This window comes from Mustelus asterias, chromosome 8 (genome assembly GCF_964213995.1).
Source record: "Mustelus asterias chromosome 8, sMusAst1.hap1.1, whole genome shotgun sequence".
Taxonomy (NCBI): Eukaryota; Metazoa; Chordata; class Chondrichthyes; order Carcharhiniformes; family Triakidae; genus Mustelus; species Mustelus asterias.
The window spans coordinates 97857685-97879968 of record NC_135808.1 but is presented as its reverse complement, the minus strand read 5'-3'; the positions used below and the strand labels follow the sequence as shown (position 1 = coordinate 97879968).

Genomic DNA, 22284 nt, shown 5'->3' with positions numbered 1-22284 from the left:
CACCACAATCACCTCTACAACCACTGGCAATGTTCTTCTATTCCGATTCTGCAGTTGTGGCTGCAGCATAAGAAATAGAAGCAGGAATAAGCCATTCAGCTCCTTGAGCCTGCTCCACGATTCAGTAAAATCATAGATGATCTGATCATGGCTTCAACTCCACTTTTCTGCCTGTGCCCCATAACCCTTGATTCTCTTGTGGATCAAAAATCTGTCTTAACTCAGCCTTGAATATATTCAATGACTCAGCCTTCACTGCTGTTTGAGGTAGAGAATCCCAAAGATGAGCAAACTTAATAGTCTAGCGATAAGTTTGCCTTACTAATTACTTGCTGTACCTACATGCTAACCTTTTGTAGTTCATGTATGAGACAGCAAGTAATTCCAGAATTTTCCCAGTGACAAATATTAGGCTAACTGACTACTTTCTGTCTCCTTTCGTGAAAAGGGGGCATTAGATTTGCAATGTTCCACTCCATTGGAACCTTTCCAGAATCTCGGGAGTTTTGAAAGATTACAACTAATGCAGGTGGCCCATCTGAGGTTATTCTTACTGGAGGGCAGAGATGTAATACGTTATTCCTTGCTAAGGTTCAGGTACGAGAATTGCTCCATGATCATCTTGGGTGCATATCGCCTCCTACTGAGAGCCCTTCTCCCCGCCTGTTCCAGCCCATCCCTTTTTTTCCAGCAGTTTGTCCTGTTCTGCATGACCTCTCCAAATGATGCTGTATTCCAAAGAGAATGACTACTTGTGCATCCATGGCTGAGAGCAAGTGGTTTGTGCAGAAGCTTGGAAATCCAGATAAAATGCTTCAGCACTTGCCACACTATTGCCAATGAGTCTTTGCAACTTGAAACAACAATGGAAAGCACCAAACACTTGTAGACTCATAGTAACAACCAAAAAAAAAGTAGTCAACAACTAATGTGTAAGGAGTTGATCCTTATAAATCAAGGTTATCCAATATAACACCTGTTGGCCAGAGTCTGGCCTGTCAAGGGTTTCTCTCTGACCTGCCAACCGGTGTTCAAGTTGCACATAAATGGAAGTGACAGATTCTATAAAGTGCTGCTACTCAATCACAGGCTGTTTCTTTTCCACATTTGCCACTGAGCCAATCAGCAGCAAGTGAGAGAGAGAAAAACAATCTGTGATTGGCAGAGCAGTGGGAAGGTGAGTGGTGGTGGATCGTCCTGAGACCTGAACACAGGATTTGTGACGGTGAGTTTGTGTGTGTGCGATGTTGGGGATGGAATTAGTGATGGTGAGTTTGCAGAGTGTAGGAGCGGCGGAGGCTTTGAGGGAGTATCTGTCTCCCAAAAATGAATTAAAACCAATTAGTAATTGTTCTGACAAATCCCACATTGTGGTCAATTCCCTGTAAGCAACAAGCTCTGAACAGAAATGCCAAATTTCAGGACTGCAGGAAATTCATAGATTTGTTTCCAAATTGCTGCTATGTTGTTTTTGTTTGCATTGGACTTGTTGTCTTTTTTGGTGGTCAGAAAATTCTGCAGGTCTACAAGCCTGGTTTGGAGCGCTAATTCTCTGGAATTTACTTTGGGCCTGCACCATTTCCTAGCCGAAAGTACTCCTGCAGCAACACTGACGGTGGTTCAGTCCTTCACCTTCTTAATTCCCATGATGGCCACTGACCGTCAGACTGAGCTGTCAGGTATGAATCAACAGGCTTAAATCAGCCTTGAAGGTTCACTGCAGGAAGCTAGTTCAAGTGCTCAGCTTTGCAGCAACAGGTGTGGTGTTAACGCAATATATGGCCGTTTTGGAACAAGAGCCTTGTTCCATTTTAAAAGCCCTTAAAGAATTAATGTACCAATGCAGTTGGATTTAGTTCTAGAAAAGCCAAGAAAAATAAAGAACTTGCATTCCTATGGTGCCATTCATCACAGGCTAACTTGCAGGAGGCTCAGTCATCTGTCACCTCCTGTGCTCGCTGTCCAACATTGGCTTCCAGTAAAGCAACTCCTGCATTTCGAAATTTTCATCAAGTAAGCTAGTAAATTAGCCATCTCATTTGAAGCTTATTTATAAAAATGCATATTTTTTGCTATTTTAATTAGTAATAGTGAGATGAATTTCTAATGCTTTATCTTTCTAAAGTTTGCTCACAGCCCTTCAAATGAGAACAAAATTGAAATGTGGCCCCTGACACGAAAAGTTTGGACACTCCTGCTTTAAATAGTGTTTGTGGGCAAGTCGTTTCTGCTGCTGAATTCATGTTCAGCTATGAAAGGTTAAGAGAAGGGGACTGTGTTCCTCTCGAATGGAAATGTTACTTTTGGCATCAATTCAGCATTGCGCACTGATTAACGTCATGATATACCTGCTTTGAGTATTTCAGAGGGCCGTTCATTGCATGTACACTAATATCCTCACCATTATGGCAGACGGTGCGCTTTACCGCTGATGCATGTGTGGGGGATGTCATTTTGGAGCTCTGAATGGCCTCGGCACCCAAAAAGAATGCAAGTGATCCCAATTTCTTAACTACTCTGTCTGCATTACGCTGCCTCTGAAGGCTTGAAGAAAATTGTACACGTGGATGAGAAGCCTCGGCTATGCATCATTGTTAATCATTACTCTTTTTGTTGAAAAACTAATGAATTCGTTCAATCTTTTTCAATTGCCTTAGGGCGACAGACAAATAACAGTAGAAACATAGAAGTAACTTGACCTATAAACTGAGCAGCTAGTCCCCCAATATGTAAAAATAAGTGCATAGAGCTATTCAAATTTGTTATTCATAAGATTTCTTGTTCAATTTCTGCAGTTTGTACTGCAATACATGCCAGTATGGTTGCTGCTTTGAGTGCTACATTTAAGGAGGTGATGTCATTCAATGTTGTAATGCCAGATCTTTATCCAGAAAGTGGAGCTATATGCAAGTGTAAATGGAGAATGAAGACAGAATCAGGCTCAATTCTGATCGATGTTCACTGTGAGCTCCCATGAATAATGGCAAAATATTTGGCGATGGCTGACACTTGAGGCACAGTGTGTCCCTTAAGGTACTAAGGGACTGGTACTTTCGGGAAAGGAAGGGAGAAAATCGATGGCAAAAAATAAGTACATGTTAACTGTTTGCCTGTGAAGGGAAGAATCCTGAATGAATATGCACAACTGGATGCAATCGTGTTGAATATTTTGTCCATGTGAGACAAATTTCCACTTTTGTCACAAGAAGTAAGAGATAAAATCTTATCAAAAGTATTAAAGTAGTTACTTAAATTGCATTCTGCGAAGGAATTTCAAAACATCCTAATTGTTCTTCAATTTTCAACTGATTAACTTCAAAATATCACAAAATTCATTAAAGCAGCAGTATTCTGTTGACCACAGTAGTGCATCTTTTGAAATCGTATTAAATTGCCTGTAGAATATTAAATTTCATGTCTCTTAATAGAAAAGGTAAGGGCTCTGATATGGAAACTAATGAGATAATAGCTGTACTTCACAGGTTGCATTTATTTTACAGGGTCATATAAAGTTTCTAAAGGCCTTTCAAAAAGGAATTTTTCTTGTGTGATTAAATACCTTGTACACTATAATTGTTTTCCATGAAGTTTACACATGTTGCATCCTCTTTCATTTGAGGATGCTCAAAACTCCTATTTTCTTGATATTTGAAGTTCAATGCCCCTAAATAATGCATTGAACTATATTGCTAGTAGCTTTTGAGTAGTTCATTGGCAACTAGAAGTTTTCCATAGTGCATCCTTTTGATAGAAATAGTGGGCTCCTTCACTTTAAGCATGAGCTTCTATTTCAGAGTTCCTTTCCAAATTGCTTTATACAGTTCAAGTCCCGAAGAATCTTTCTTGTTTCTTTGCCTAATTGTTGTGACTTGTTTTTTCTAAATTTTTGACGCTGCATCTTTTTCTTTGATGGAATGGTGAAATGTCAATTTTAGACTGGGCTAATGGTGTTGCTCTTAAAGTGACAGTTATGTCCCTGTGCAGTGCCTTATTAATCTTGCTTGACTTATAACATCAAATCAGGCTAAATATCCTTTCTCATTGGATCAAGTAGGGTGGCACAGTGGCACAAAGGATGGCACGGTGGTTAGCACTGCTGCCTCACAGCGCCAGGGACTTGGGTTCGATTCCCAGCTTGAGTCACTGTCTGTGCGGAATCTGCATGTTCTCCCCGTGTCTCCGTGGGTTTCCTCGAGGCGCTCCGGTTTCTTCCCACAGTCCAGAAAGACGTGCATTGGCCATGCTAAATTCTCCCTTCGTGTATCTGAACAGACGCCAGAGAGTGGCGACTAGGGGATTTTCACAGGAACTTCATTGCAGTGTTAATGTAAGCCTACTTGTGACACTAATAAATAAACTTTAAAAATTTATGCTTATTGCAGCTGTTCATAAAGAAAAATTAACAACTTTGTTAACACCTTCCATATATTTTGTGACAATGGGATTTCTGGTGTTCTATTGATTAAATAGTGGGAAATTGTATTCGGAGGCTTTGAAGAGAGTCATGAGTTAACAAGCAAACTTTGGTTTGTTACTGATGATGCAAATGCAGCTTCTATTGATACTTTGGATAAACCATAGTTTTTGAAATATTACTATAATTGAAGTAAACCCATTTCAGGGTTTTTATCTCTTGGCAGTTGAACACTTGCACTTATTTGAGTCTTCAACTGAATTTAACTTGACCTTTTAATCTCTTCATCACATGGATTTTTAAAAATGTGATTTAACATTTATAGACTTGAAATTATTTAACTTGAAAGATTAAATTCTCATTCTAGGTGACCTGAAACAGCCAATATAGCTATTTATCTACTCGGTATGGTAGTTCAGAATTGGGATTAAGAAATTCTATTGGGCTTACAATATTGAAGGGCTGCTTCTAACAAGAAAAGTATGCTAATTTTTCTTATGGAAGGGAAGGTTTTCTTTAAATTTAGTGCAGGGTCAGTGGATTTGATTGATTAGACAAGTGAGGGGTAAGAAAGAATAGAATATACTGAATGAAACACCACTAATGCTGGGGGACCACATCTGTTTAGGGTCTACTGTGTTATTGCACAAACCTATGATAGCATTGAAGACTAAATGTGCCCACAATCAAGAAAGCTAAGAAGTAAAATAGAAAAGATTTCCCTTCATTTAGGATTTGTCCAGAGTATTTATTTTACTTGTTACATAAATAATAAACCAATCTTATGAGTTGGAGTACTTTTGTTTTAAAACAGAGTAAGGGAGAAAAAAATCGGTTGTAGCATAAATAATTGTTCAGGTCCTTAAGTTGGAAAGTGAAAACCTTCAGCTACAGATCATATTTTTGCTCCTCTGTATTGACATCACGTCAATTTGGATGAATTGGCTTGCAGTCTTGAATATGCATATGCCCTCATTGGAAGGAGGTGTTGCATATTTTTATCATAAGGCGCTTCTTGGAAAATTTTTACGAGGTAGAGATCGTATGGGCAAGATCTGCTAGTTAATGTGTAGTTCAGAAAATTGAGAGTGCCAAGATCGGGGGTAATTGCAAAGTTTGCAATAAGTGATGTTCTTTTTATCTTGAATTATAATTCTTGTAAAAATTGGAACAAAATACAATTAAATCAGGGACATTGGTTAGTATGAGGGTTAGGGACACCTAGCTTTTTGGAATAAAGTGCAGCAAAATTATTAATCAATATACTTTTAAATCTGTCTTTGGTTGTAGCTTATTCATGTGATGCATTTGACCATGTTTTATCTTTTGGGATGAGGAATATCTCATTACTGCAGTTGAAAATCTTCCTTCTAGAATTTGTTCAATTTTCTGAAATTACTCTATGCTGCTCAATACTGAAATGTCCTGGAACCCAACACTGATTATGTTCTTTAATATTCATATGGATCGATATATAGTCTCAAATGTCAAATTGGAACATCAAGTGTCGTAATTTCTGTAACTTCCGAGCTCCAGGGACATTGTTTCTGGGATGGAATTTTTAGTTTTTAATATATGGATTTACATAAAATTTAAAGTAAGTATATTTTATGCAGCTTAGATTTATTCAAGGAATTGTCTTTTGCGTCTTTTAATGCTTTAAATGGCCTTGGATTCCCCCAATATTTAAGTTTTGAGTTGATATTTTTGCTGTGACTGAGCTGAGTCTGGTTGTGCAGTTTGAGCATGTGTGTGTTTAATTTTGCAGACTGCATCAACACCATTCCCTTATCCTGAGAATATTTTTCTTTAGCTTTGAACACTTAATACCACTTTGTCATTTGAAAAAAATCTAGAGATAAATTTTAAAACTTGAATGAAAGTCACATTTTCATGACACATCTATTGTCAGCTTTTAATGTATGTTATTCATAACATACAATATTAAATGCATTAAACAAAAAGCAGGGAGAAGTGAGTAACTGGGGCCACAGACAGAGACTTCAATGTATAATTTTCAGAACAAATTTAAATTTTGAAAATCATTACATGCCACCTCATTTCAGATTTTTCACTGAGGAATTCTCACCAATCACAAAAATCAAAATAAAACTGCCCAGTGGTTTAAAATGCAGCCGTTATGATATTCCTAACCTGGGTGAGATTGAGTAAATATGATGGAGACAGTTTTGCTTTAAACTCTGTCAACTCTTGAGGTGAGTATATTTAAGGATAAAATAGTGATGAGATAACTTGTATAATTCCCAACTCGGTATGTAGCAATGCTGATCTTGAGATACTGCAGGTTTTCAGACTCTTAAGGATCTGCACCTGTCTTTAACTCCTGGTTTCAACTGTGCTTGTCCAGCAGCCTTAATGGTTTATTAAGTATTCTTTTTAAAATCACCCTGTCTTGCAAACACTCCTTACTTGCTGTCATCGTGAGTTTCAATGCTATCCTTCATCTCAAGCCACTCCCTCATGTCAGAGTGTCACACACGCATCTGTTCTCTTTCTTGGCTTGGAAGCAAAACTGCATGCGATCTGTTTGTACTTTCCAGAATTGAGAGCATGCGTACACAGATATTTTTGACCATGGAGACAAGACTGATCAATTTCATCCTTGCTAGATCCATAAGTTTAAGCATGGTGTGCCATGATGAGCATCAAACAGTCCATTGGAATGAGCCTTGAAGTTTTAAATCAATTCTTCACCCAGGAAAGTGGAGTTACCTCAAGATCTTCAATCCTTAAAAGTATCAATTGTATGTGTATTTTAAAGTATTTTTCCTCTTCACTTCATGCCCCTTCAAAAATAAATTCTGTTATGTAGGTATTTAACAAGACTTTGGCACTCCTAATTTCTTTACGAAATCAAAATATTACATTCCCTAAAATTATGTCAAATTTTTCCTTTCACATAATGGTAAGATATCGCTTACTTACAAGCAAGAAGGAACAAAATATAATCCACAGAATAAATTGGCATTTATTAAATGAAGGTTGGCAGAGAACAATTTGATCTTAATTGATGGGGAGTATTTCTGACAAACTGGAGTGGCATTTCCTCTCAGTACTCTTAAGGGTGTGATGAATCAAAGATGGTCAAGAAACTGCAGTGACAATTGGCCGCTCTGCTTCATTCCTTTTTATCTGTACTGGAGATCCTATCACAAAGAACTATGGTGTGTAGTGCTGAAAAGAATACAAATGAATATTTATCTATTCCAGTTTAAACATTTCTTCAAAAAAAAACACAAGCTCGTTGTCTCTCTTGCAGCGTAACAAATAATTTTTAGTATTCAGTTATTTGTTTTTCTACTAGGTCAATTATTCTCATTTTTGTTACTGGATTCTGGTTGGTTATAGTATCGTTGGACAGATTTAGAAAAAACACTAATTTGCTTCATGTTTAGCTTTGATTATTGATTGTAATTGATTTGTTCATATTGACAAATTACATTTCAGCAGCTAAGAAATACAACAAAGGTAATTTGCATTTATATAATGTAAAAGGTCACAAGACATTTCACAGGAACGTATTGTTGATCACTCGTTTCTATCCCTGCTCAACCCATCTTCTAAAACCTTCAACCATGCTTCTGTTACATCTAGACTTGACTAATCCAATGCTGTCCTCAAATTTTCCACCCTCCATATACTTGAGCTTCCAAATTCTATCACCTGTGATCCACTGACTGGAGCCATACCTCCCCACAAGGGAAGATGGTTATTGTTTCTTGAGGCTAATCATCTCAGCTGCATAACATTGGTGTAGGAGATCCCAGGGCAGATTCCTAGGCCAACCATCTCCATCTGCTTCATCAATGACACTCCCCTGGATGATTGTTTGGTTCCATTTACAACTTTTCAGCATTGAGGATGTGATTCAACAAGATGACACGCCATCATCTTCTTGAGAGTAGTTAGGATAGATAAATGTTGGCCTAGCCAGCAATGCCCACATCTCATGAGTGAATAACAAACTCTCACTAAGTTCTGTAACCCATCAGCTTTGTGCAGTTGGCCTAAATTGGCTTCTGGTCTGACATCTTGATTTTTAAAAAAAATGCTAATCCTTGTTTTTAAATGCCCTGGAGGCCAAATAAACCTGTTTGACGTTAACCTAGTGTTGTGAGACTTCTTACTGTGCTTACCCCAGTCCAACGCCGGCATCTCCACATCATGGCCTTGTCCCTCCCATCTTTGTAACATCCTCCAGCCCTATACCACATGAGATTGCTGGACTCCTCCAGTTCAGATTTGCTGTGTATTCCTGATTTTAATTGCTCCACCATTGTAGCCGAAGGCACAGCTACCCTAAGCTCCAAGTTCTGTAATTTCCTCCCTAAATCTCTCCAACTCCTTTACGATTCTCTGAAAAAATCTGTGTTTACCTATGCCAGTAACTCTTTATATGTGGCTTGGTATCATATTTTATTTGATAACACTCCTGTGAAGTATCTTGAGATTTTTTCTATTTTTAAGGTGCAGCATAAATATAAATTTGGTATATTTCTTGGCTGTTCAATTGTAATTTGTTGCATATGAGATATGAACAAATCAAAAACTGTGACGCTCTGTAGTCCAGTGTGACAAACCTGAACGGGACAGAAAAAACTATTGCTGCCAAGAGGCATAGAGTCACACAGCCGCTTACTTTTCTGTTCTACAGAACCTAGGTATACATATGACCCAGAATTTCCTGGAGACTGGTGATGTTAGGATAGCATTTGGTTTGTTTTATGCCATAATAGTCTCTCAAAATATGGTATTGCCAAGGCCATCCCCACACCCCCACTTCTTGCCTTCAAACAACCACACAACCTCAAACAGACCGTTGTCTGCAGCTAACTATCCAGCCTTCAGGAGAACAGTGACCACGACACCACACAACCCTGCCACAGCAACCTCTGCAAGATGTGCCGGATCATCGACACAGATGCCATCATCTCACGTGAGAACACCATCCACCAGGTACACGGTACATACTCTTGCAACTCGGCCAACGTTGTCTACCTGATACGCTGCAGGAAAGGATGTCCTGAGGCATGGTACATTGGGGAAACCATGCAGGTGCTACGACAACGGATGAATGAACACAGCTTGACAATCACCAGGCAAGAGGGTTCTCTTCCTGTTGGGGAGCACTTCAGCGGTCACGGGCATTTGGCCTCTGATCTTCGGGTAAGTGTTCTCCAAGGCGACACATGACAACGCAGAGTCGCTGAGCAGAAACTGATAGCCAAGTTCCGCACACATGAGGACGGCCTCAACCGGGTTCTTGGGGTCATGTCACACTATCTGTAACCCCCACGACTTGCCTGGGCTTGCAAAATCTCACTAGCTGTCCTGTCTGGAGACAATACACATCTCTTTAACCTGTGCTTAATGCTCTCTCCACTCACATTGTCGGTACCTTTAAGACTTGATTAGCTGTAAAGACTCGCAATCCAATCATTATTCTGTAAATTGAGTTTGTGTCTCTGTATGCCCTGTTTGTGAGCAGATCTCCCACTCCACCTGACGAAGGAGCAGCGCTCCGAAAGCTAGTGGCGTTTGCTACCAAATAAACCTGTTGGACTTTAACCTGGTGTTGTTAGACTTCTTACTGTGTTTACCCCAGTCCAACGCCGGCATCTCCACATCATTTGTTGCTTTACCAGGGGCGGCATGGTGGCACAGTGGTTCGCACTGCTGTCTCACAGTGCCAGAGACCCAGGTTCAGGACCCGGCTTGGGTCACTGTCTGTGGGGAGTTTGCACATTCTCCCCATGACTGCGTGGGTTTACTCTGGGTGCTCCGGTTTCCTCCCACATTCCAAAGATGTGCGGGTTAGGTGGATTGGCAATGCTAAAAATTGCCCCTTAGTGTCAGGGTGACTATCTAGGGTGAATGCATGGGCTTATGGGGATAGGGCCTCGGTGGGATTGTGGTCGGTGCAGACTCGATGGGCTGAATGGCCTCCTTCTGCACTGTAGGATTCTGTGATTTACCATTGTTTATGTCATGCCATATTCCCTGATGGACTTTGTGCCAATCAACATCAATACACTCGTTGAAACTGTGCAAAATTGATTATCGTCATTCTGCTCCCAGTTAAGTCAATAGAACTTGCACATTTCCTATATATACACCACTGTTCTTGCCACAGTCTCACAGATTGAAAAAATGGTGCAAGGAAATGTTTTTATATTCATGAGTTCATAATTGGTTAAAGTAAAAAAAAACTCTGCTTTTTGGCTTTAGTTTTTAGTTAAGATTCATCAAGCCTTCTGATGTGCCACATGTTAGTGAGTATAGAAATACGAGGATAATTCAGATGAATGCATGCCAAAGACTTGGTGCGGAAGGGCTTTGGATTCTGGGGACATGGAACAGTTCTGGGGATCGTGGCATTGGTATCTAATAGTTTCTGTTAATAGATGTTATACCCAGTAGTTTAAGCTAATGAGATGAACTGGTTTTTGGTATTGATTAGTTAATTATGCTCAGATGTGAAGTGCAGAAAAGGTTTACCAGACTGATTTCCTGGGATGGTGGGTCTGATGCATGAGGAGAGATTGAATATTTGCTGGAGTTTAGAAGAATGAAGGGAGATCTCATAGAAACCTATAAAATTCTAACAGGACTAAACAGGGTAAATTCTGGAAGGATGTTGCTGATGGTGGGGTGTCCAGAACTAGGGTTCCTCGTGTAAGGATATGGGTAAACCTTTTAGTACTGATATGACGAAAAATTTCTTCACCCAGAGAATGGTAAATCTGTGGAATACCACTGCCATGGAAAGCAGTTGAAGGCAAAACATGGAATATTTTCAAGAAGGAGTTAGATATAACTCTTGGGGCCAAGGGGATCAAAGGATATGGGAGGAGGGTGGGATCAGGCTCTTGAATTGCATGATCAGCCATGACCACAATTAATGATGAAGCAGGCTTGAAGGGCCAAATGGCCGCCTCCTATTTTCTATGTTTCTATTATAAAATGCAGGTTAAGCCACAGCTGGAATTTTGTATTACAGTTCTGGTCACTGCATTATAGAAAGGAGGAGACTTGTAAGAGCTGTGCCAAGGCTATGAGGAAAGATTGGGTAGGCTAGAATTGTTTTCCTTAGAGGAGGGGGTGTCCTAATTGAGGTGTATTGATTGGGTAGACAGGAAATAGCTGTTTCCCCTAGCTGATTGGGTTTACGTTGATTGGTAGAAGGATTAGAGGGGACATGAGAAAAAACTTTTCACCCAGAGAGTGGTGGATGCCTGGAATTCACTGCCCAAATTGGTGGTTGAGGCAGAAATTTAAAAGGTACCTGGATCTGCACCTGCCGTGCTGTAACCTGCATGGCTATGGACCAGTTACTGGAAAGTGGGATTAAAATAAGCAGCCAGTTTCTTTTTTCTTTTCTTGCGGCTGGCACAGACAGAAAGAGCTGAGTTGCCTCTTTCTGTGCCAAAACCTTTCTATGGTTCTGTGGTGCTACGGTTAACAAGGATATGGCATTTTTCAGTTAGGTCGATCTTACTCAAAGCTGGTTGTCTTCAGCTAAAAGCAGATCCATCAATGTTTTATTGGTTTGATGAAAGAAAACTTGTAGGTATTTTCTTAATACACATAGTTGATTTCCTGTGAGGGGGATCTGCGACATTTGAGAAATTTGTGATAGGTAAGATTATAAAGGAATTTAAAATTGAAAATTGGGCTTCTTTAAGTATATAGTGTCGGACGTTAGGCAAACTAAGTTGGGAATAACCCTTACTCAACTGTCTTATCTAGACAATGTTAATAGAATCCCAAAAAATCAGGCCAGATCCTCACAAAAGGAAGACTCTACAGCCAAAAAAGAAGCAGGTCAACTAAGAAGCTAAGTTGGTTAATTAAACTGGATATGTATACAAACTAGACCGGATGCATGCCATGATACATTAGCATTGAGCATCATGCTGAAATATGCTACTGTCGGTGAAGTGCTGAAAGCAAATAAAACATTGAGGAAAATAAGTGAGAAGAATGTATGCTCAGATTTCCAGACCTGGATGACCCAGAAGGGATGAAATTAGTCATTTTTAGTCATTCCTCACATGCTAACCTTCCCAATGGCTATTCGAGTACAGCAGAATTCATTTTTTTAGTGGGAAGAAATGATAAATGTATATGGCTCTGTCTTTAATGAATATTTTAAATTAATCTTATATAGGCACAACAGGGGAATAATATGCCGATAGAATGCTATATGTTTGCTCTGGGATGGTATCCGTTCGGCAATGAGTGTTACAGGAAAGAGATTGAGGATTGATTTTGTGAATTTAAAAGAGATGTCAGAAAGGAATGCGATTTCAAAAATAAAATGGATCGACACAAGTCACCAATTGTGGATTGTTTCATGAAAAGAATGCTTGTCCAAAGAAATTGTTGGATACCCTCGAAGAGGAATGCATTGTATTATAATAGGTTATGAGAACACGCAAATATTCTGATGATAACCTGATTGAACTTATTTGTTTAAGACGGGGGAAATATGGAGTATGTTAAGGATTGATTGTATAATAAGATAACACATACTATTATTTTGTATTTTTTCTTATGTTTGGTTTTTATTTGCATACCAATTTAATTTTTAAAAAAAGAGGGGATCTCTTGAGTTCTGTTAATGGTTGTTAAATATCCAGTAGTTTTAAGTAATAAGGTAAATGGGTGTTGATTAGTTAATTGTACTCCGATGTGTTTATAAAGAATAGTCAGCCAGCATTGGGTTCCTGGTGTTAGACTGAAGAAGTAGGCTCTGGAGCGAACAATAAACAGTGTCTGTCTCTGTCCTCTTCACAACGAGACTTGGGAATTCTCTTGTTACGTGGGACCTCTACAGACCAGACAGGCTGCACCTCTATAGGGAATGGACTGAAGTCGTCGCAAGGAAGTTTGCTAGTGCTGTAGGGGAGGGTATTATCTCATTTGGCAGGAATATAACACTGGAAAGGAGAAGCATAGTGTACAGAAAGACTATTGCTTGGTGCTATCGGTAAGGTATTACATGAGGTCAAACTAAGAGGGAAAAAGCACAGTAATAACCATTTCAGTTTGCAGTTCATGTCTGTAAACACATGAAGTGTGGCAAGTAAGGTTGATGAGCTGCAAGTGCAAATGGACAGGTGGGAATATGAAATAGTGGTAATGGAGATCTGGTTCAAAAAGGGTAGGACTGGATACCATATTTTCTTGGATACAAGATATTTGGGGAAGTTGAGGGAGGAAAGAAAGAAGGAAGTGACATTATGATTAAGGAGAACACTGCAGTGTTGGAGAGTGTGCATGTCCTAGTGGGAACAAGGCTAAAATCTATTTGGTTAGAGATCAGAAACAATACTGATGCCATTACATTACGAGGTGCATTTTTCGACCACAAACAAGAAAAACCATCTTCCTTTAGACATTAATCAACAGAAAATGCTGGGAAATCTCAGCAGGTCTGACAGCATCTGTGGGGAGAATAGAGCCAATGTTTCGAGTCTAGATGACCATTCGTCAGAGCTGAGAGCAAAGAGAATCAGCAGAGATTTATACTATTGGGGTGGCGGGGGGTGGGGGGCGGGGTGGAATTGGACAAAGGGAATGTAAATGAGGATAGAATATAAAAGCAGAGATGTCTTGCTGCATCTGTGCAGGGCATTGGTGAGGCCGCAGCTGGAATACTGTGTGCAGTATTGGTCTCCTTATTTGCGGAAGGATATATTGGCCTTGGAGGGAGTGCAGAGAAGGTTCACCAGGTTGATACCAGAGATGAGGGGTGTTGATTATGAGGAGAGACTGAGCAGATTGGGTTTGTATTCGTTGGAATTTAGAAGGCTGAGGGGGGATCTTATAGAGACCTATAAGACAATGAAGGGGCTGGATAGGGTAGAGGTGGAGAGATTCTTTCCACTTAGAAAGGAAGCTAGAACTAGAGGGCACAGCCTCAAAATAAAGGGAGGGTCAGTTTAGGACAGAGTTGAGGAGGAACTTCTTCTCTCAGAGGGTGGCGAATCTCTGGAATTCTCTGCCCACTGAAGTAATGGAGGCTACCTCCTTGAATATGTTTAAATCACAGATAGATGGATTCCTGATCAGTAAGGGAATTAGGGGTTATAGGGGATCAGGCGGGTAAGTGGAACTGATCCACTTCCGATCAGCCATGATCTTATTGAATGGCGGGGCAGGCTCGAGGGGCTAGATGGCCTACTCCTGCTCCTATTTCTTATGTTCTTATGGATACAGAAGGTCGAGAAGGTGCTAAAAGTGTCAATTAAGTGGTGAGAATGGCAGAACAGAGATACAGATTGTTAAAAGACTGCCTGAGGAATGTGGCAGTTGCACTGAAGGGAGGGGGATGTGGGGGGAGGGTGTGGAAAGAAAGAGAGCTGGAATGGAGAAGTGTAAAAATAGAAGTGATCGCAGCATTTTGCTTTTATCTAGGCATTAATCAAGTTGGTATAGAGTTACCCCCTTCCTGCCCCCAATTCCCATTAACTTAAATTTTACGAGGGCATCATGTTGCCATACTTGGACAAATGCTACCTTGATGCCAAGGGCAGTCACTCTCATCAAGTAAAATAATGACCAGAGCTAATAATATAAAACAAATATTTGCCAATAGCATTAACTTCCAAAAATATATTTATTTACATCAGTATAGTTCCATACTAATAATTTGGATTTATTTTTGCAAAGCAAAGTAAAATATTCACAACAAAAGTTAACAGGGCATTTGCACGAGCAAGGAAACTAATTTTACTGTAAAAGTAGTTTTTCAGTATTTCACTTACCAAAGCAATTACTGAGAGCAACCATGAACATAGACTTGGAATTTACAGGCATACCATGGTGAGAAAATTTCAGTTTGAACAGTTCTTTGCATAATGAGAAAGGAAAGATGCTGGACTAGATATCCGATTAAAATTTGATTGAAGTTAGAGACCTGATGGAGAAGTTGAATTTGAGGGCAGGAGAGGGGTATGGGGCAAAGGTAAAGGGCAAGATAGAAAAAAGAGTTAAGGTTTAAATAAGAAAACAACAGAGGACAAACATGAAAAATAAACTGTGATGATTGTCATGGACAGTAAAAATATTGCAATAAAATAGTTGTCGATAAACTAAGTGTAGCAAGTTGACAGAAATGGTACTGTGGTGCAGTGTGGAACAATGTGGAACAGCAGCAAAAATGTAATATTTTTAATTGGAATGACCACAATATGCAAAAGTTGAAGATCCTATATTTGAGAAAGAATAGTGCACCAGTGAAATGAAAGGAAAAAATACACTTGGTTTGGGGGTCAAGTGCTTTTCCATTCACTTATACTTTTTTTTTTGCTCAGACACAGCACTCATTTTTCCAATAGATATCATCTGTCAAACTTGTAATAGAATGATTTGGAAATTTTGCTGCATTTGGATCAGAAAAAGTGTGTGTATGACAGATTTATATTACGAGTGCGAACCAACTTGAATATAGAAAGTTCAGAGGGAAGTGAAAAAGGAAATTAGAGTCAAAGAAGATTGTGCAAAGAGAATGTCAGATAATGTAAAATGGAATTCCAAAATCTTCCATAGGGATATAAGAGTGGTACTGCAGTCCAAAGGGGGATTTGCACATGGAAACAGGGCATGACAAACCTGCTAAAAGCGTACTTTGCATCTGTCTTTCACCAAGGAAGAAGATGCTGTCGAACGCATTTGTGAATGATGAGGTAGTTGAGATAATGATGGGCTAGATTAGAAAGGCTGACCATACTTCAAGTTGTTAAGTCACCGGTGCCAAATTGGAGCATCTGAGGATGCTGATGCAAGTGAGTGTTAAAAATGCGATGCTGGTCATAATCTTCTAATCCTCCTTCGATATGGGGGTGACACCAGAGGACTGGAGGATTGGCAATGTTTAAAAAGTGTATTAAGATGAACCCAGCAATTACAGACCAGTCAGTTTAACCTCTGTAATGGGAAACTTAAATAAATGATGATTTAGGACAAACTTAACAGTCACTTGTACAAGTGTAGATTAATTAAGGAAGCAGTGCACAAATTTGCTAAATTCAAATTGCATTTAACCAACTTGATTAAATTTTTGATGAGATAACGGATTACTTAGTAACGTGGTTGATGTGATCTATATGGACTTCCAAAAGGCATTTGATAAGGTGTCTTGGCCTCAACTCCATTCTGTGTTAGTGAATTCCACACATTCACCACCTTCTGAGTGAAGAAATTTCAGGGGTAAAAGATTTACCCCTTCTCCTCAAACTATGATCCCTAGCTCTGGACTCTCCCACTCTCCCCAACCAGGATGCATCACTGGTTAGGCCAGCATTAATTGCCTATCCCTAATTGTGCTTGAGAAGGTGGTGGTGTGCTGACTTCTTGAACCGCTGCAGTTTACCTGGTGTAGATACACCCACAGTGCTGTTAGGGAGGGAGTTCCAGGATTTTGATCTAGTGACAGTGAAGTCAACATGGTATGGCTTGGAGGGTAACTTCAAGACGGTGATGTTCCCGTGCATCTGCTGCCTTTGTTCTTCTAAGTGTATTATACAATGTATTATATATATTGATGATTGAGACTTGGGACTACAGGGTACGATTTCAAAATTTACATATTGAGAACAGCCAATAGCATAGAATTCAGGAGGATAGAGACAGGCTGGTGAAATGGGCAGCATGTGCAGATAAATTTAATGCAGATAAATTTGAGGTGATATATTTTGGTGGACATAACTAGGAGAGGCAATATAAAATAAAGGGTACGTTTTTGAAGGAGGTGCAGGAATAAGTCTCAAATAAATGTGCAAATCATTGAAGGTGGCATGGTTGAGAAAGTGATTAAAAAGGCAGACAGGATCATGGGCTTCATAGACAGAGGTATAAGGATACAAAAACAGACAGCTATGATCAATACTGATTCAATGCAAAGTCCAACATACACTCAAAATTTTGATAAAAATATGTTTTAAACTACCGTAATTACCTACCAACTTTTCCTTCATCTCATCTCGCGTAAACCCAATCACTTTCTTTTAGAGTATGTCCTATTTTGTAGGAGGTAAGGAAGTGACATTTTGAGAAATTTTTAAGCATGTTCAAGTTTACAAAGCTTTTGAGAAAACTAATTTGATTTGCAAAGAAAATATGAATTGCTATTTGCAGTGCACTTGCATCTGTCTCCACGCCTACTTCTATTGCTGTGAATACAAAGGCACTAATTGTTTTTTTAGTAGCTCTTAAAGTTAATGTGCAAAGCTTAATGATAACCAATTTCTTGAAATGTGTGTGAAATATGGACGTTGCTATCCTTGAGGATTTTCTTTCATATTGGGTTTAGGTTTAAGGTTGTTAGGGATCATCAGTTCAGAAACTCAAAGTTATATTATGAAGTTAGCCTAGACCCCAACTGCTTTTGATTTTGGCATTAGTGTGAGCATAAGGTGTTTTGCTCCAGGTGTGATTCTGTTGACCCATTAGGAAGTTTTTATTATAACAAACTTTATTTAACTACAAAAGAATTAGCATAACCTTTACCAATTGAAGTACTTAAGCACAACAAGGCATAATTCTTAACTGCTAGCTATCTCTATTAGTTCCAATTTAAGCAATATTCCTCATGGACTCCTCTTCAGAATCAGTTAGCAAAAGCACACAGGCTTATGTGGACTGCTAGGCCTCAAGCCTTTTAACACCTGACTTCTGACTCTCAGACAGCAGCCTTCAGAGAAAGTCCTTGGGCTGGATTTTACGGCCTCGCTTGTCCCGAAACCATAAAGTCTCGCCGAGGTCAAAAGACGTTTCCATGGTCCGCCGCGCACCCGCTCTGTGGGCGGGACGGTAAAATTCTGGCCCTTGTTTTCAAACAGCAGCGAGAGATACCCATTTTCTTGCAGGTCCCAAACTTCAATTTGCAGAGAGGGAGAGAGAAAAAGCTGCTGCTGCATTTCACAACTGCCTGCTTTTTCTCTCTGTCGGTCTAGCTCCACACATTCACATGACTTTCTTCTTGTCAATCAACCAAATTAAACCCTACTCTGAAACTCCAGGGGACAACCCAACAATAACTATATTAACTCAGATTAAAACAAACACCCCAATAGCTAGGGGCGATTATTCTTCTGCATGCTTAGCCTGAGGGCTGTCGGTTGGAGACAATCAACACCGTAAATCAGAGCTGAAGTATAAAATGGTCCCTTCAGAAGAAACATGACACAAATACATTTCTTAAAGGCACAGTATCATCACAAGATTTATTGTGGTTTGGAAGTCTTAAGTACCTATTAATCTGCAGGACCAATAAAATGCCTGCATTGTGTATTTTTCCTTAATTTATTGATGGATAAAGCATAAGATTTTTTTTTTACTTTCAGATTAATATGTCATTGTTTTATAATGAGCAGTAATAAACTAGCACTGTGCAGATTTTGTATGTATTTGAGTAGAATATGTTCAGAATTTGACAGACATATAAATAACAACTGAGCAGTCAAAGCATGCTAGTACTTTTCATGAGCAAAATGCTACAATAGTGGCAGTTCCACTAGATTTCTTTTGCTAATGTTGTATTAACTCATTTAACCTTTAACTCGTGTTGTATTGGAAGCTGAGACTAATCTATCAGAATTTACTGAATGTTGGCATTGTTCTCCAGTACATTATGTATGTTTTAATGATTTTATTGTAGAACTTTGAAGTTCAAGATTGTCCGAAACAAGAGAAACAGAAGAGATTTGATTTATGTACATGACTTTTAAAAACAAAATTCAAGCCCTCGTGATATGCAGGGTTCTTTGTATTTTGGGGTCATCTACTCCAGTGCTCATCCTTCTGCTCTTCATTTATGATGCTCTCCTCTGCAACTATTTGGGTCTTTCTATTCTCAATATTTCTCGAAGGGGCAACAAATGCTGTTGTTGGTAGCAATGCTCCCTTCCCATAAACAAATGACAAAAACCTGCAATATGAAGGCTTCTGTTGTGGAGGGCATATGAAAACGAACCAGTTTACTTGCATTTGGTATGACAGAAAGTATTCACTCCCTCAGTCACCGATGCACAGTGGCAGCAGTGTGTACCATATACAAGATGCACTGCAGCAACTCATCAAGTCGACTTAGCTACATCATCCAAACACACGACCTCTACCACCAAGAAAGACAAGGGCAACAGATTCATGGGAACACCACCAGTTGCATGGTCCCTTCCAAGCCACTCACCATCCTGACTTGGAACAAAAGCTCAGTCCCTTCACTGTCACTGGGTCAAGATCCTGGAATTCCTTCCTAACAGCACAATGGATTTGCCTACACCACATGGACTGCAGCGGTTCATGAAGGCGGCTCACCCCCACCTTCTCGAGGGCAATTAGGGGAGGGGAACAAGTGCTGGCCCAGCCAGTGATGTCCACATCCCCTGAAAAAAAAAGACTTGCACTGAAATGTACTTTGCATGAGATGACTTTAAATAAAAACAAAATGCAGTGTATTATATCCTGTTTTTAAAACTCTTCTTTTCTTTTATTAGGTAAAGCGTAACATATTTGATCTCACAAACATCCATGTCCGTCACCAGATTTGGGAAGGCTGGCCTGCCTCTGCTGAGGATGACTCTGTGAGTGCAATTTATTTTTAAAGAATTTGTACTGTGCTTCAATCCTTGGTATTGTGTAATGAATAGACAGGAAAAATTCTTTCTGCAGATGTTCTTTTATGTACTGCTGCTGCTTTTGTTAGTATGTGGTTTTGATATATTTTCATTTCTGCATTACTCTTTTTATATGACCATTGTAACCATTAGCCAAACATCTTTTCATAATTGAAGAGAAGCGTAGGGCACAGGAGCTTACTTTTCAGATTTACCCATAGTTGAGACCAGTCAGCTGTATAAACATTTCAAGATGTTTTAGTATCTGCATGCATAAAGGCTTTCCTCTGAAATAATTCAGCCATCCATTCAATACATTCTCCAACTTTTTGTAAACTGATTTAACTTTTTAAAATCATTTGGAATGAAATCCTGTTCACTGAAGCTTAGAGTTTTGTTAGCTTAATCACTTTGTTAATGCTTGAGCTGTTGGTATGATTTTATACAGAAATATTTAAAGTATGAGGAAATTATTATAGAACAGTGAAGCTTTTCAATTTGAAAAAGGATGCAATGAAGCAAGATGCTGCCTTAAGTTTCATCAGAATAACGTCAATGCTTTTGACCAAGTTGTTCATAACTGGAATCGTAGTTCGGTTTGGGTGATATAGAATAAAATGTGACATTTTTGATGTAAATATTCTTTAATTTCACTCAGTTCGATCCAAGATGAATGTTGTTGATTGTATGATTCAAAGTTTATTATTCTCTGGTTTTATGCACGCTTGTTCCCTCATGCTGTCCTCTTCACTCACATTCTTTTCCCTCTGCCCTTCCTCCTTCTCCCCCCCCCCCCCCCCCCGCTCTCCCTCCCCCCCCCCCCCCGGCTCTCCCTCTCCCCCCCTCGCTCTCCCTCTCCCCCCCTCGCTCTCCCTCTCCCCCTCTCCCTCTCCCCCCCTCGCTCTCCCTCTCCCCCCCTCGCTCTCCCTCTCCCCCCTCGCTCTCCCTCTCCCCCCCTCGCTCTCCCTCTCCCCCCCTCGCTCTCCCTCTCCCCCCCTCGCTCTCCCTCTCCCCCCCTCGCTCTCCCTCTCCCCCCCTCGCTCTCCCTCTCCCCCCCTCGCTCTCCCTCTCCCCCCCTCGCTCTCCCTCTCCCCCCCTCGCTCTCCCTCTCCCCCCCTCGCTCTCCCTCTCCCCCCCTCGCTCTCCCTCTCCCCCCCTCGCTCTCCCTCTCCCCCCCTCGCTCTCCCTCTCCCCCCCTCGCTCTCCCTCTCCCCCCCTCGCTCTCCCTCTCCCCCCCTCGCTCTCCCTCTCCCCCCCTCGCTCTCCCTCTCCCCCCCTCGCTCTCCCTCTCCCCCCCTCGCTCTCCCTCTCCCCCCCTCGCTCTCCCTCTCCCCCCCTCGCTCTCCCTCTCCCCCCCTCGCTCTCCCTCTCCCCCCCTCGCTCTCCCTCTCCCCCCCTCGCTCTCCCTCTCCCCCCCTCGCTCTCCCTCTCCCCCCCTCGCTCTCCCTCTCCCCCCCTCGCTCTCCCTCTCCCCCCCTCGCTCTCCCTCTCCCCCCCTCGCTCTCCCTCTCCCCCCCTCGCTCTCCCTCTCCCCCCCTCGCTCTCCCTCTCCCCCCCTCGCTCTCCCTCTCCCCCCCTCGCTCTCCCTCTCCCCCCTCGCTCTCCCTCTCCCCCCCTCGCTCTCCCTCTCCCCCCCTCGCTCTCCCTCTCCCCCCCTCGCTCTCCCTCTCCCCCCCTCGCTCTCCCTCTCCCCCCCTCGCTCTCCCTCTCCCCCCCTCGCTCTCCCTCTCCCCCCCTCGCTCTCCCTCTCCCCCCCTCGCTCTCCCTCTCCCCCCCTCGCTCTCCCTCTCCCCCCCTCGCTCTCCCTCTCCCCCCCTCGCTCTCCCTCTCCCCCCCTCGCTCTCCCTCTCCCCCCCTCGCTCTCCCTCTCCCCCCCTCGCTCTCCCTCTCCCCCCCTCGCTCTCCCTCTCCCCCCCTCGCTCTCCCTCTCCCCCCCTCGCTCTCCCTCTCCCCCCCTCGCTCTCCCTCTCCCCCCCTCGCTCTCCCTCTCCCCCCCTCGCTCTCCCTCTCCCCCCCTCGCTCTCCCTCTCCCCCCCTCGCTCTCCCTCTCCCCCCCTCGCTCTCCCTCTCCCCCCCTCGCTCTCCCTCTCCCCCCCTCGCTCTCCCTCTCCCCCCCTCGCTCTCCCTCTCCCCCCCTCGCTCTCCCTCTCCCCCCCTCGCTCTCCCTCTCCCCCCCTCGCTCTCCCTCTCCCCCCTCGCTCTCCCTCTCCCCCCCTCGCTCTCCCT

At 41.6% G+C, this 22284-nt stretch overlaps 1 protein-coding gene across 1 annotated transcript in view; it reads left to right on the top strand.

Annotated features, from left to right (window-relative positions):
* The window catches only part of faf1 (Fas (TNFRSF6) associated factor 1), a 305741-nt gene that overhangs the window by 118279 nt on the left and 165178 nt on the right, over window positions 1–22284 (top strand). The window contains exon 8 of the mRNA XM_078218550.1: window positions 19939–20025. Within this exon, the coding sequence (XP_078074676.1) occupies window positions 19939–20025 (87 nt within the window). The remainder of the gene's footprint in view (window positions 1–19938; window positions 20026–22284) is intronic.